We start from the raw sequence: 14,157 nt of genomic DNA, 5'->3' as shown, positions 1-14,157 counted from the left end.
ACACACACACACACACACACACACACACACACACACACACACACACACACACACACAAACACACACACACACAAACACACGTTTGCATGCGTGTCCGTGGCCACAGCTGGACTCGTGGCATAAATCACTTTGGCCAAAGACAGAGAAGCTCAAATGTATCAAAGTGACAGCAAACATGGGAGGAGGTCCCACACGGCTGCGTCACGCACACGCCAGTTGCACGCGTGAGTCCTCAAGTGCACAGAGAACCTTTCCGACATCAGAAAAATCAGTTTTTTGTTTTCCAGTTCACGATTTGTATGAAGGTTTAGTGTGCGCTGTTGGATCCTCAATCTTGGATGCGTCCGTTCCCCAAACTGTTCTTTCTTGACTGTGGAGAGCCACGAGAGGGTTAATCAACGGCGCCTCCATCATCGGTGCCGTTAACGATCTGTTGGACGTGTGTGCGTGCGTGCTGAATTCCCAATAGAGACGCTTCAATGTGGCGCGCACGTGTGTCTGCTTTGCGTGTTTAACGAGACTCCAGCGCGCGTCCGCGTCGACTCAGGAATGCCGTGAGCGGCCAAACTGGTCTCAAGATGTCTTTTGTCTGCACCTGTGTGCTTGTGAGCGGACACACGCACACGCGCACCCACACAAACACGCACAAATGCAATGAGACCACTCCCGGCCCTTGGCCTGCTGACTTCTGACTCGCCATTGTCAGCCATGCTGCTCTCGTTTATGTTTTGATTGTGATGCAGGGCGGACTTTTCTTTTGTGGCCATCGAGATAACCATTCATATCTGACGCTCAAAGGCCAAAGGTCGGCGTGCGCTTCTGGTAAATGGGCCGAGAACGAGGAAATAGCTGATAAATGGGTCAGGCCTTTCTTGTTTGTCGCGCGCCAGCAACGTGGATCAACGTCTTGCATCTCGGCCTTTTGCAAATAATGCAAAACCGTTTCCCGCTAACGATCGAGTCCAGTTCACGCCATGACAGCCTATCATAGCAAGCACCGCCTACCCCGCAAATACAGCGAAACTCCTCTACAACGAAACCTACATGGGCAAAAATACCCCCGAGTGTGAAAAAATTTTCATGCATGAAAGCCATTCCCACTTTTCTGTTCCAACTACGACGAAAAGTCCCCCTGTTCCGTTATACGAAATCTTTTTCTCTGCTCTTGCCTCTCAACGAGATTCACAGCAACGAAAACAAGCCTTCCGCAAAAGTCTAATCCAACCTCAGCATGCCACAGCGACCTCTACTGCTTTGTTCGGAAACGGCAACAGAAACCATCACACTGGTTTACACATGCGCAGTAGTCCAGGAAGTGTTTGCTATTGTTAGTTTCAGACGCAGGACAAATTGCTAAAATGGCTACGAAACGGACTTTTGCAGATCAAGGCGTTAAGAAAAGAAAAGCATGAAGACAGGATAAAATAAAAATGAAGGATGGAGGAAGCAAAGTAAAAGACATTATACAACATATTGATGTAGGTGAAAGTGAATGCTGATCATAAATTGCGCAATTTCTTTCTCGTTTTTTTCTTTCTACACTGTCTATATGAAGTGTCAAATAAGTGTACGCTCATATCTATGCACTACGTATTGGAATAAAAATAAAGAGTACACACATATGGGGGGTGTGTGTGTGTGTGTGTGTGTGTGTGTGTGTGTGTTTACATCTGAGATAAAATTTGCTACAGTGAAAAGCCCCCTGTTGTGAAAAATTTCTTCCTGCAAATATGATTTCGTTGGAGAGGCGTTTCACTGTATGCCCCCTAGTGGTCATCACATCACAGTTGTAAGATTGAATGGTAATACAGTGACATCTTTGTGCTTCTGTGCTCGCTTGACGTTGAAAGCCAAAGCCATGACTTGTTCTTCTCGGTAATGCTAACGTTTAGCATTCCCACAACTCAGAGCGCCCGAGGAAAGCGAGTTAATGATTCAGAAAGAAGCCTCATCACTTTGCGAAGTACTTTGACTTCCTACATGGAGCTCACCAGCGGCTTTGGGGACAAAACCGATAATGGTCTGCTTTGTGAGTCCCAGACCTTCAGGCCGTTTCGGACATTCCGGACCTTCTGCCCTCCATGAAGTCCGCTGGCCAGCCTGTGGGTGGGCCGCTGTATCTCCGGCGGGAATTTTATGGGGTGTGACCCCTGTGGCTGCACAAATGAGACGGTCATAAATGTGATTTGAGATGTCTTGTTTTGTGAGTGCCATTGCCTGCTCGCACTCTCTCCACGTGGTTGGCCGAAAGTGCTCGCTTCACGTTATTGGCTGCGTGCCACCTGACACATTTGTAAACGCCATCAACACCCCCCCCACATGCCCCCACGCGCACGCACACAAAGTGACAATTGCACTTGTTTGCAGCAGCGTCAGCGCTGTAAATCTGGCTGAGTGCCTTTTATCAGGGCTTGTTGACGGACAGATGGAGCAAACAAAGTGATAACACACACGAGAGACACACAGACACAGGCTTACACACACACACACACACACACACACACACACACACACACACACACACGCATGCGCTAATAGGCCTTCCCACATGGGAACGCAAGTATTCCGATTTTCTGACATCATGTGTGCAAGCTTCTTTGCTCTGGCCAAGTCGTTGTGAGGTTTTGCCATTTGTATTGTTCAATCAGAGTATGCAAATGTTTCTATGTCCATTGTGTGCAAAAGTCTTGCGTGTCTGACGTGATGGGGAGAAAAAAAAAAACAATAAGACTCTTTCTAGAAAAGGGGAGAAGGTGCACTCCATTTATACATCCAGCAGTCACATTGTTGTTGTTCATTTGTATTTTGTGCACGCATTGTATTCATTCTCTGCTGTGGCCACAATGTCGTTCCCATAAAATGGACTTGTTTACTTTCCAACTCAGCCCGGAGCAGAAGTATCATCACGCATGTTTCGATCATGACGTCTCCGTTCCACTGGCGACCGAAAGGAGACTTTGATTCTCTCCTCTCATTTATAACTGCTTCAAACAACAAGGCAGGAATAGTTGTTACGGTTGTATGACTGTCCATGTTTTATGTTACGTGTTCTGTGACATTTTTTTGTTATTTTTGTTAACCGTTTTTGGAAAGCGCTTTGTTACGGCTGCAGCTGTTATGAAAGTGCGAGATAAATACACAGGTGTTGTATAAAACACTGAACCCTGGCCAAGACTAAGTATAATGTGTGCACAAAATACACAATGGAATAAAATGACTATAATTAATGACTTACTGTTGGGTAAACAACAGTTGTGTTCCGTACACCACTTTTATTTAAGGTAAGGGACAGCAGATCGCTAGTATGCATTGGGTAAAGGTGCGCTCATTTTGCTGACCTTGATAACCGAGTTGTTGACGAGAATGACAATCAAGGCACAAATGAGTATTTTGGGTGCACATGACATCTATTTTGTGGTCACACTTGAGTCTTTTTGTGTCCACAAATGAGCATGTTGTCCGACCATATTGTGGGCACAAGTCACTTTTTTTTTTTTCTCCGGTTGCATTTATGACACGGTCCCCAAATTCCGGGCCACAAGACACAGACACTGGATAAACTACCTTGAGGAGTGTTGTCCTTGGTCTACGATTTGTTCCAGAGAAGAATTCTTTGACCTGTATGTACTGAATGGAATCACTTCTGAAAATGATTGCTTTTTTTTTTTTTTTTTTTTCCTCGCTGCCCAAGGTGCGCTCATTTTGCTGACCTTGATAACCGAGTTGTTGACGAGAATGACAATCAAGGCACAAATGAGTATTTTGGGTGCACATGACATCTATTTTGTGGTCACACTTGAGTCTTTTTGTGTCCACAAATGAGCATGTTGTCCGACCATATTGTGGGCACAAGTCACTTTTTTTTTTTTTCTCCGGTTGCATTTATGACACGGTCCCCAAATTCCGGGCCACAAGACACAGACACTGGATAAACTACCTTGAGGAGTGTTGTCCTTGGTCTACGATTTGTTCCAGAGAAGAATTCTTTGACCTGTATGTACTGAATGGAATCACTTCTGAAAATGATTGCTTTTTTTTTTTTTTTCCTCGCTGCCCAGCGGCCATTTCCCGTCCCGGCTGGTTGTACTGTATTGGCTCGAATATAAGACGGCCCTGATTATAAGACGACCCCCTCTTTTTCAAGACTCAAGTTTGAAAAAAGACTTTTTGAATAACAAATTAATTTTTATTCAGAAAATAATTACATTACATCTGAAACAAATTATTATCACAATATATTTGAGAGAAAGAGCATGTTATTTTGCCTCATAAAAATCTAAAGTGCAATCACATTCGTAAATGAATGGCTTCTGGTTTTTGAAATGTAAATTACATCATAACTTCTCCTCAGTCGCCACTTTTCTCCAGATTGTCGCTATGTTTCTCCATTTTCTGATATCGCTTCTATTATTTTCTTCTCTTTTCTTTCTTACCGCTATTTTTTTTAATTTTTCTTCTTCGTGCTACCTCTATTTTTATTTTTATTCTTCGTAGCAGAGGTTCACTTTGGCCTGGGAAGTCAAGTTCAGCATTCGCGTCAATGATATCTGGCGCCACCTAGCGTCGTGAATGGGAATAATTTCTAGACCCCGAATATAAGACGACCCCCACTTTTTCAGTCTTGTTTCAAAGCAAAAAACACCGTCTTATATTCGGGCCAATACGGTATATTGGATCATTTGTTCGTCAAAATATGCCTTGACGGCAACATGCTCATGATTGGGGAGCTCCGATATATGTCGAAAAAGGTTTCTTGTAACTGTTCGATGGTATATCTTCATGTCATCATGTGGTTTGCATGCCGCTGCTGCCCTACTTGCTTTTCCTCTCGCCCCCGACTTTTCGATTCGCTACGTCCTTTGCGGCATGCATGTCGCTTGAAAGGACTTATACTGCGACTTTGTTCACAGTTGGTGGCACACCACATTTGTTTGGTGGCAATGCTCGAAAATTCCTCCTTGTCCCGTGTTGTTGTTCTCCACGGGCTGCCCTTGTTTGTTAATAGAAGGGGGTACATTCAGACAAGGGGTGGGGGGAATTCCCCAACAAACACATATGCTCAAGCCCCATGCTTTTCATGAGGCCTGAGCATGACCTGAAAACAAGTTCGAGGCTGAATACACAATATGCGCACTGTTATTTAAAGAACAAGTTTTGTGCATGCGTATGTGTGTCCACTAGACTGTGACTGAGCTTGTCACTGCGTCGCTTTGCAGTCAGTGAGTCAGAGAGCGTGGCGGCGGGCTTTTGGCAAATTAGCGCTGCGCTCGGAATAATAAAGATAAAGAAAGCCGTTGGTGCCACCGTTCCCTTCGGGGGTCTTATCACGTCACATGCGCCCTCCCCGTGTAATGAGGACAAAAACAAGATCGTCCTCATCCTTCCGCAGCCTGCCCTGTCCCATTGCGCCGCCGAGCGTCTTTTCACAGCCGGCCGGGCTCATCTTCCGAGATGTGTAAAATGTCGCTTGGATTGAAAGTGGGGGAGTCAGGAGTCCAGCATCTAATACAAAAATGCCACTTTTTGATTTCTTTTGCTTCCCGCTTGCCCAAGAATGCTTCCAGATGGACTCGCCACCTCTACAAACTTTTGTTTTGATTGCTCGCCGTGCAGAAAAAGAGTATTTCTTCTGTTTTTTTCTGATCTTCTGTTTCAAGATGACGCCATAGTTGGCAGCCGGTCTGCGAGAGCTCTGCTTTTTTTTGTTGTTTTTGTCTTTTGTTTTATTCATATGGTGTTTGTTGTCCTTCATGTGGACATGGTGGGGACTGTTTTCAGCATTTTTTTTTCCACGGCATTTGTCGAAGGAGAAGAATCTGTGCTTGATGATTGCGCCTTCGTGGCAGCATGCGTATACCAGCACTGATTTTGATGGGGCGGGGGCGTCGGCGCTATTCGACTAGCGCTGCTTCATTACCCGGGGCGCTTGTGTAAAAGGCAGCGTTTTTCACAGCCCCGTTTTGTTCAGCGGAGATGTCAGCGCTATTGGACAGTGTGCGTTAGTGCGGCTGGATGGATGGCCGGTGGAGCTGAGGATGATGAGAGACGAGCATTGGCACAGAGCGCCGCTTGAAGTTGCAGCGGATCTAAACGAGATAGGAGTGAACCACTGTCTCTTTTTTTTTTTTTGGCAATGGATGCTACAACTTCTTGTTCACTTTCAAACTTAGCTTGCAGCAGACGTGTCGGACATCATGCCCGTTTTGATCATGAGGTCTCTGATCCGCTTGAGAAAGGAGACTTTGATTCTCTCCTCTTTCATCTTAAAGCACTTCAAACCACAAGGCGTATGCAGAAATAGTTAAGATTATATGACAGTCCGTGTTTTATGTGGTGTGTACATCTTTATTTATATAACGCTTTCACAACAGGTGCAGCTGCTAACCAACAGAACAGTTAACATAAAATAACAAAATCATATAATACAACACATAACATAAGACACGGACAGTCATGCAACCTGAACCACTTTTACTGCATCGCTTTCTTGTTTGAAGCACTTATAGATGAAAGAGGAGAGACTCATAGTGTCCTTTCACCAGTTAATCAAAGACGTCATGATCCAAATGTGCACGCGTCTGCTACAAGTCTGAAATAAGTAAGCAGCTGTAACGTCCTTTGACGAAAAAAAAAAAGAGAGATTCGTTCACTTCTCCTGTCCAATGTAAAATTCCAAGCGGCGACTCTTAGTTCCAAATACGCATCAGCGCTCTGCGCCGACGCTCCTCTCTCCTCATCCTCAACTCCACAAGCGCAAATAAAGATGTAGTGTATTGTCTACCGCTGTGATTATTTCCCACAAATGAGCTCCAGTGCGGGGGAAACACATCATCTTAGAATGACTTCAGGAGAGAAAAATGTGCCGAGCCGACGTCCGTATTTCACTTGACTTCGGACGAGCAAAGTGTGGAAGTGGCTTTGCAAAAAGTTCTTACCTGCGAGATGGACATGTTCAGGTAGACGAAGAGCCCCGTGGTGGAGGCCACCTGCAGGACCACCACCACCGCCACCACCAGGGCCACCCACATCTTGGACGGCGCTTCCCGCCGCCCCGCGCCGCCGCTGGGCCCCCCGGTCGGAACCATCATGTAGGTCGTGGACTCGCTGCTCGCCGATCGGAAATAATCCTGCTGTTGCTGCTGCTGCTGCTCGCTCGGGCTGGCCATGGCGCCCCCACCCCGCGCATCGAACCCAAGGGCACAGCGACAAAGCTCACGCTTAAATGTCCATGCAAAAAGAGGACACCAGCTCAAAGTGGGAATGTGGCCATGCCTGTTGGAGTGGACGAGTGGAGTAGCCTGCAGGACGAGGCTGCAAGCAGCCGCAGAGGGGCTGTCTTAACCTCTCCGTCACCCGGGGGGAGGGAGGGGGAGGAGCAGCAGCAGCAGCGGCGGCAGCAGGGAGGGCTCCAAGCAAACAGCTCACAACTTTTCCACCCTCTTCACTTGGTAAAAACTTTTGCTGTGTCAAACTGTTTGTCGGAAATGTTCTGCCTCCCCACTTTCGAGCAGCAAGTGTGACAGACAGGTGGTTGTATTTAGGTCACAGCGCACATTTCTGCCATCGCTTGAGTTTTCTTTTGGAAGGACTATAAACATGCTGAGACACATCGGGGCCACGTGAGAATACTCCAGCTCTCCAAGAAACCTAAGTTGATGGGTGACGTCATTTCTACTGCCAAACGGAATTCTTTCATACCCATTTACTGGTTGATTTCAAGTAATTCCATGTGTGAATAAATTCCATTATTTGTCGACAATATATTTCTTTTGTGTTTGTTCTCGAACGTATGAAACTGAGGTGGTGCTGGCTTGGCCTGCGTGGTGTGGGATGACTTGGCGCAGGAGAGTTGTTGTTAAATAGTGAAGGGTACCTGAACAATGCAAGATGAAATATAGCTTGGGGCGGGGGAAAGACTGAACAATTCTGTAATTGTTGATGGCAAACGGATGACTTGTCGTGGCCAGACACGAGTCCTGACTTAACGCCTCGGGACATTTTTCTTTGTGAGAACCTGAAGTGCGGGTAGGAGAAGTTCGGTCTTGCATCCCACAAGAGTTTCTGGTGAAATCCCTTGATGCCGTTCCTGGGTGGCTTGGGAGGCTGGGAGCCAACTCCTTTGTCTTTATCAGATTTGAAATGAATTAATTTGTTCGAGGAATCCATTACGAACAACCTCCCTCCCCCCCAAAAAACATGTAATTTTTAAATCTGCCTTTTTGTGGGATGCGATTTGCCAGCGCTTCTGCGCAACGTGAGTGACAGGTCACGCCTCGACAGGGTTGAACATGCGTTTGTGTTGTCACGAATTCAGCGGAGAGAAGCCAGGCAAGCTGAGCCAAAAACATATTGCAGACGCTGATGATGTTTTGGGTGATGAGCGGTGGGGAAAGTTTTTTTTTTGTGTGTGTGTGTGTGTGTGTTTGGAGTCTGCAAGGTCGCACGCTGGACCGCAGACACACTCAACAAGACCGCCCTCAACACCTGCGTCACCGCCTCAGGTGCTTTTTGGTCAGGACGGAGAAAACATGTTGATTTCCAGAGATCGGATCAAGTCTTAAGCCTTCAGTTGTCAAGCAGGTCACTTTGTCTCGGACAAGTCATGTCCCAAAGCAAGTCATCTTATGAAGCCAGTATCTTTTCTACATAAAGACAGAGGACCTCTAAAGTTGAATAATAATCATAACGTAGGCCAGTGAATCAAACTAGGACGTGTGCACAAGTACCCCATCTCGTCTCAAGTCATCACCGAAGTCCATGTCGTGCATCAAGTCTTTATAGTTTGTCACAAGTCATCAAAACAGTGACTCACTTGAGCCACTGTGTGTCTAAATCACTGGTGTCCAAGTCAAGGCCCGGGGGCGAGATCTGGCCCACCACAATATTTTGTGTGGCCCGCGAAAGCAAATCAAGCATGTCAAGTTTTCCATGATGCTTGCTAAAGACTCAACCAAAATTTCAAATTTTCATATGTAATCCATAATAACATATGATATTGCAAACATTTTCTCATTACCAAACCCCTTATTACATTAACGTAAAAAAAAAAAAAAAGTTGAAACAAGTCATTATTCTTGACTTCTGATTTTAAAATGAGTTATCCATCAATTTTTTTTTTGTGTGCTGTGTATGTAATATGGGGAGGTGAATGAACATTTATATGGTTTCACAAAATTCACCATCATAACGGCCCTCCAAGGGAAATCGTAACTACAATGTGGCCCGTGACAAAAATGAGGTTGACACCCCTGTTCTAAGTGACAACTTTTTTTCAACATTACCTGACCTAATTCAAAGCATGGCCTCCTCTGGCTGCTGCGCTGACGATTTTTGGCCACTCAAGTGCTATGGGAGATAATTCGGATTGAATTAGAGCATTTTGCCATTTCCCATCAAATTCAGCGTGTGATTATGGCGTGAAACGGAATGACAACCAATCAGAAGCTTCTCAATGATTTGTACATGTCCCTGAAGTTATTCACTGCAATGGAGACACCACATAAGCTGACAGCTAGCCTCGCTCTTCATCTTCTTTTGTGTTAATCCGAACGACATCGTGCTGCCCCTCGCAGGTCACTCCTAGTACTACAACAGACCCTCTGCTTGTTTTGGCGTGTGGTGCGTGTTCTGTCGAGCACTAACAACACACTTTTTTTCCCTTCACGTGAGGGCTAAGACTTTCAAATTGTGTTTGTGCTGTTAGTGTGTGGCTCATCTGTGAGTCTCAGTCCACCTATTTGACTGAGCGTCGTCGTCTTCAGCCTCTTTTCAGTCCAACTTTGCCTGGCACCTTTTCTGCATGCATTCCCAATAAAACGTGTCGGTACTTGCAGAGTTGCACGGCCGGCAGGCGCACAATACTAATCATCACGACCCGACTGCACGCACTAAATTACGATGCAATTCAAGGAACTTCCATCGCCTGAGCCACAAAAAGTCAGAGGCGTGCAGGCGGAAAGCTCTCCGTGCTTCAGTGAGGCTTGTTAGCGGCTACAGACACAAACACTCAAAAGCCCCCCCCCCCACACACACACAGCAGCTAATGCAGCCACTGTGTGTAATGATTTGATTTCAATAAACACAATAACAATGAAACAAATGACTGTCTACAGTTTTTCTTCTTGTTCTTACTTGAGCCCAACAAAAGCCCCGCCCCCAATGGATGTCCACGTGCACTCAGCCTCAAGTCATCGTTTCCAGACGGTTCTCCTGTGCTGCCACCTCGTGGACAGTCTGTAAAAACAATTAAAACACACGGAGCTTCCGCTTTATCAAAGTGTGCTGACTTTGGATCAACTTTATTGAGAATGCAAAACACTGCAATGACGTCACGTGTCGCGTTATAGGATTTAAACTCGATGAAGTGAGGAAGTGATGATGCTTTCAGCCAGCTGGCGAGCGAGTGCATCAACTGCGTCTCGGTTACTCGCTCGGTCTCCCCCTCGGTTGCTTTTGGCTTGCAGGAGCACACCGATGATGTCACGGGCCAGGCAATCTGCGAAAGTCTCCACGGCGGGTGGGCACGCGGGTGGATTGGACCGAAGCTCCGATTCCTTCACGTGTCCTGGTATCCCGTTGAGATTTTCAGTCAAGGCGTTCATCGTGGCTTTCTGTCAACATGGAATCTGTGTCAAACACATCGAGCGTGTGTGCGTCTCCAGATGCAGCCGCGACCTCGCCCCGAGGTCAGAAGCAGAATAGGTGGCCGCCCCCTCCCACCAATGTGCTCGACTCTGTGTGATGTTTGGGTCATCTCTTAAATTCTTTTAATTTTTACCACGTTAATAACACATTCTAATGCATTTTCATGCTTCCCGAGAGGCTCGAAGCTGCCGCTTAGCCGGCATAAGCCTTTGGCTGGTTTTCACTGCGACTGAAAGTGCAAGTGAAGCTCTCCTACCGCAGCTCATCCACACACAGCCCAAAGAGGAACCTCATTTGTTTTATCTCTCCAAAGCATCTTCCCAAACATCAGCAGCAGACCACATTACTGCTTATCAAGTACACGTGGAAGGACCGGGTGGCTGAGGTGAAGGCCAGACTGCATAGGCCAGTCCCCTTAACTTGCTCTTTCTAAACAATTTCCCTTTCGAGGACCTGTTTTTTGGTCCCTGTGAGTGATGGCGAAAATATACAGTATGCCCCAAAGACCTTAGTATACACACACACACACACACACACACACTTGTCCTCGAAGAACATTATTATATATTATTATAGAAAAGCCCAAATAGTCAAATCCAACTCACCGGAAGTTTTCTTTCACTGCTCACGCGACGCTTGTTGTGTCAACGAGTATGAACGCAAACCACCACGCTCACTTCCTGAGGTATTAACAGGAAGCACACACACTGAGTGTCTGTGTGTACATCAATACACTTAATGTTAGAAAGAAACCGAGTGCTGTATCCATTGTATTTGTGTCGTCCTGATCCCTCTGACCTACGAGGCCTTTTTGGAACAGTTTGGAACTTGACTGGAGTGTCATCTTGTGGAGAACACGTCCACTTTGATGGAGTCACTCTGCACTTCATGAGCACCAGCGAGCGGGAACAATTTCTGCAAATAGCAGAAAGTTCATGGCAAGCTTGCAACCTTTGCCTCCTGATGGTTACAAGTGTGCTGAACAAGCAGGAGGTTTCATGTTGTGTTTTTCTGGTGCAATCCATGGTGAGTCTGGACAAAAAATAAAAATAAAAAGCACATGAATGAATCCAGATGTGGCTCTGTGTGTGGTGTTCTCAAGTATCTGCATGTCAACGCTATTCGTTCCTAGACCGAGAGACTCAAGTTGGTATCATGCCGACCGTCATCGAGGGAAGCATCTCAGTTGTCTTCGGTACACATTGAGGGGAAATGATGGAGCATGAGGCACGAAGGTTCCACGGTCTAGCACAAATCGAAGAAGAATTGATTGAGCCTCGACATAGCCCTACATACATTTTCCTGAGTCTCGAACTTATTTTGGAAAGTTTTAATACTGAAATAAAATGTTCCAAATGCCCCTATCAAGAAAGTCAAGGAGAAGTTTGGATGGTTTGGCGTTGTTTTGACATTTCACTAAATAACACAAAAAAAAAAAACGCATCGCTTATTTGCAACTCGGTTTGCAGGAAACGTGAATGACGTCATGCTCGGGTCTAAGATAAGATGCGATAAGATAAGATAAGGATGCTCGGGTCTAAGATAAGATGCGATAAGATAAGAAACCATTTATTTGTCTCACAATGGAGAAATTCCCAAAAGGAAATTTCAATCTTGGCCCTCTTCTCTCATCCCAAACATCTTAAAAGTTCAATCGTCAACATCAAGTTATGCTATTTGTGATTACATGTATATTATTTCATTTATTTATGTTCTGTATACATATGTAATGTACATCACGTCTTATTATTCATTGTATTTGTCCTTTTTAGGCTTGCTTTTATTTTTCCTTGTTTTGCTCAGTACAAAGTACAATCGACGGCAATTGTGACGTCGTATTTAATCGCGGTCGTCACGAAATGACGTTAGCAGAAAGCTCCGGAGGAAAGGAAACTAACGGCATATTTTTAGCTAACATTGGCTTGTTAAAAAGTTTAAATTAATTGCATCGTTTGTCAAAATGCCATTTTACTAAAGGCAGATTTCGTTACATGTTCAAACCTCAATAAATTCCTATTGGCTGTTTTCGCAGTCTTGGCTTTTTGTGCGCTTGGAAATCAACCCAAAATCTCCCGATTATTACAACATTTCATTTATGATTAAAAGTTACCTTTATTTTTGCTCACAACATATCTGCATTTGGATTAAGTTCCATTCTGTCTACTAACCTAGTGAGTAGCACCAATCTGCTGTCTTTTTTCTTGTTCGGCATTGAAAGCTGAATGACCGATTCTCGCCTTTCTTCGGATAATTTATGGACAAAACGAGCACCTCCTCAGGCCGCATCCGATGGAGCTCGCTGATTGGTTCACACCGCTTTAATTCCACCCAATCGCGACGCCGCAGCGAGATTCGATTCTGCAAAAACACTTGGGTAAAAAACGACTGCAAAACAACGACGGCAAATCTTCCTCAAGCACGTTCCCTCGCCGTTTCCCAAGCGCTCCACTTGCGGGGATCGTCAGTTACGGTAAGCGAGATGCTTATGATGACACTACGTGTACAAACAACCACTGATATGTGCGTGTTGCCGCCAGTCGAGCCCAAATTGCTCCACTTTGTGTCCGCCGAAGCCAAACGCTGTTTTGTGCAGGTGCCATGCCTTTTGTGAGAGGAACGAGAGCTTCTGTCGCCGCCCGCTGCAAGGTTCCCGATGGAGTCGATTGCGACAAGCAGGTTAAAAAAAAAAAGATGACAAATGAACATGTGTACTCATGAGCGCGCCCCCAGCTTGCTCAGTGGTCTTCGGTGGTTTTCCAGCCGCAGGAGGAGCAGGAAGTTCCAAAGTCGAAGAGGTCCACTTCGCCTAGCTACGGAGCCCCCAAGCTCAAGAAGAGGACGGCCCTCGTCGATATGACCAATGTGAGCATTGCATATTGTTTCATCTCCAAAATGTACTATGTACTAAAATGTATTGTACCAGCATCATAGCCAACACCAAAGTGTTTACCCCCCCCCCGGCCCCCTACATTAATAATAGTACGAAAACAAACTTGTTCGTGAAAATTAAATGCAAATACTGTATTTTGAAGGTTAAGGTTGAATACAACAGAACTGTACATGGGTATTGATTCTTTGGCATTCTACTAGAAGATGTTGAGTTCATGACTTTGAAACTTAGCTTGTAGCCGACGTATGCACATTTTGAGTATGACATCTCTGATCCACTGGTGAAAAGGACACTTTGATTCTCTCCTCTTTCATATCAAACTGCTTTAAACAACAAAGTGTATGAGGGGAAAAGTGGTTAGGACTGCACGACTGTTATGTGTAGTGTTTATTATTTTACTTTATGTTAACTGTTTTGTTAAGCGCTTTGTTACAGCTGCCGCTGTTGTGAAAGCGCTATATAAATCAGCATGTATTGTATTGTATTGAGGAATGCTATTTGACATTGGATGAATCTCACGGCCACAATGTACTCGATGCATTCAAAAGGGATGTGGAAGAAAAGTTTATTCTGGCATACAGGGATGAGAAAGATGCATCGGTTCTAGTAGAGGAAGGATCTTT

The 14,157-nt window shown here is 45.4% G+C and overlaps 2 protein-coding genes and 2 long non-coding RNA genes across 7 annotated transcripts in view; 2 read left to right on the top strand and 2 right to left on the bottom strand.

Annotated features, from left to right (window-relative positions):
* The window catches only part of tnfsf10l (TNF superfamily member 10, like), a 19,381-nt gene extending 12,050 nt beyond the window's left edge, over positions 1-7,331 (bottom strand). Inside the window, exon 1 of one of the 2 annotated variants that reach the window (XM_019871294.1) lies at positions 6,936-7,331. In XM_019871294.1, coding sequence (XP_019726853.1) covers positions 6,936-7,166 — 231 coding nt within the window. In that variant the 5' untranslated portion in view covers positions 7,167-7,331. The remainder of the gene's footprint in view (positions 1-6,935) is intronic. The other variant, XM_019871295.1, reaches the window with a different exon arrangement.
* Positions 7,332-10,267: 2,936 nt separating this feature from the next.
* On the bottom strand, positions 10,268-11,373 carry LOC109516598 (uncharacterized). The gene is made up of 2 exons (XR_002168365.1): positions 11,250-11,373; positions 10,268-10,610 (listed from the first exon to the last, which is right to left on the bottom strand). It is a non-coding gene; the product is annotated as an uncharacterized LOC109516598 (long non-coding RNA).
* Positions 11,374-11,464: 91 nt separating this feature from the next.
* On the top strand, positions 11,465-12,152 carry LOC109516599 (uncharacterized). The gene is made up of 2 exons (XR_002168366.1): positions 11,465-11,670; positions 11,777-12,152. It is a non-coding gene; the product is annotated as an uncharacterized LOC109516599 (long non-coding RNA).
* A 458-nt stretch (positions 12,153-12,610) lies between these two features.
* Positions 12,611-14,157, top strand: part of ccnb3 (cyclin B3) — a 9,703-nt gene continuing 8,156 nt past the window's right edge. Inside the window, exons 1-3 of one of the 3 annotated variants that reach the window (XM_019871292.1) lie at positions 12,611-13,114; positions 13,238-13,320; positions 13,411-13,506. In XM_019871292.1, coding sequence (XP_019726851.1) covers positions 13,243-13,320; positions 13,411-13,506 — 174 coding nt within the window. In that variant the 5' untranslated portion in view covers positions 12,611-13,114; positions 13,238-13,242. Of the gene's footprint in view, positions 13,165-13,237; positions 13,321-13,404; positions 13,507-14,157 lie in introns of all 3 variants that reach the window. The other 2 variants (XM_019871291.1, XM_019871290.1) reach the window with 2 other exon arrangements.

Source organism: Hippocampus comes, unplaced genomic scaffold (genome assembly GCF_001891065.2).
Source record: "Hippocampus comes isolate QL1 unplaced genomic scaffold, H_comes_QL1_v1.1 scaffold83, whole genome shotgun sequence".
In the NCBI taxonomy this organism is placed as follows: domain Eukaryota; kingdom Metazoa; phylum Chordata; class Actinopteri; order Syngnathiformes; family Syngnathidae; genus Hippocampus; species Hippocampus comes.
Note: the sequence above shows the minus strand (reverse complement) of the source record. Positions and strands in the feature narration are given on the sequence as shown.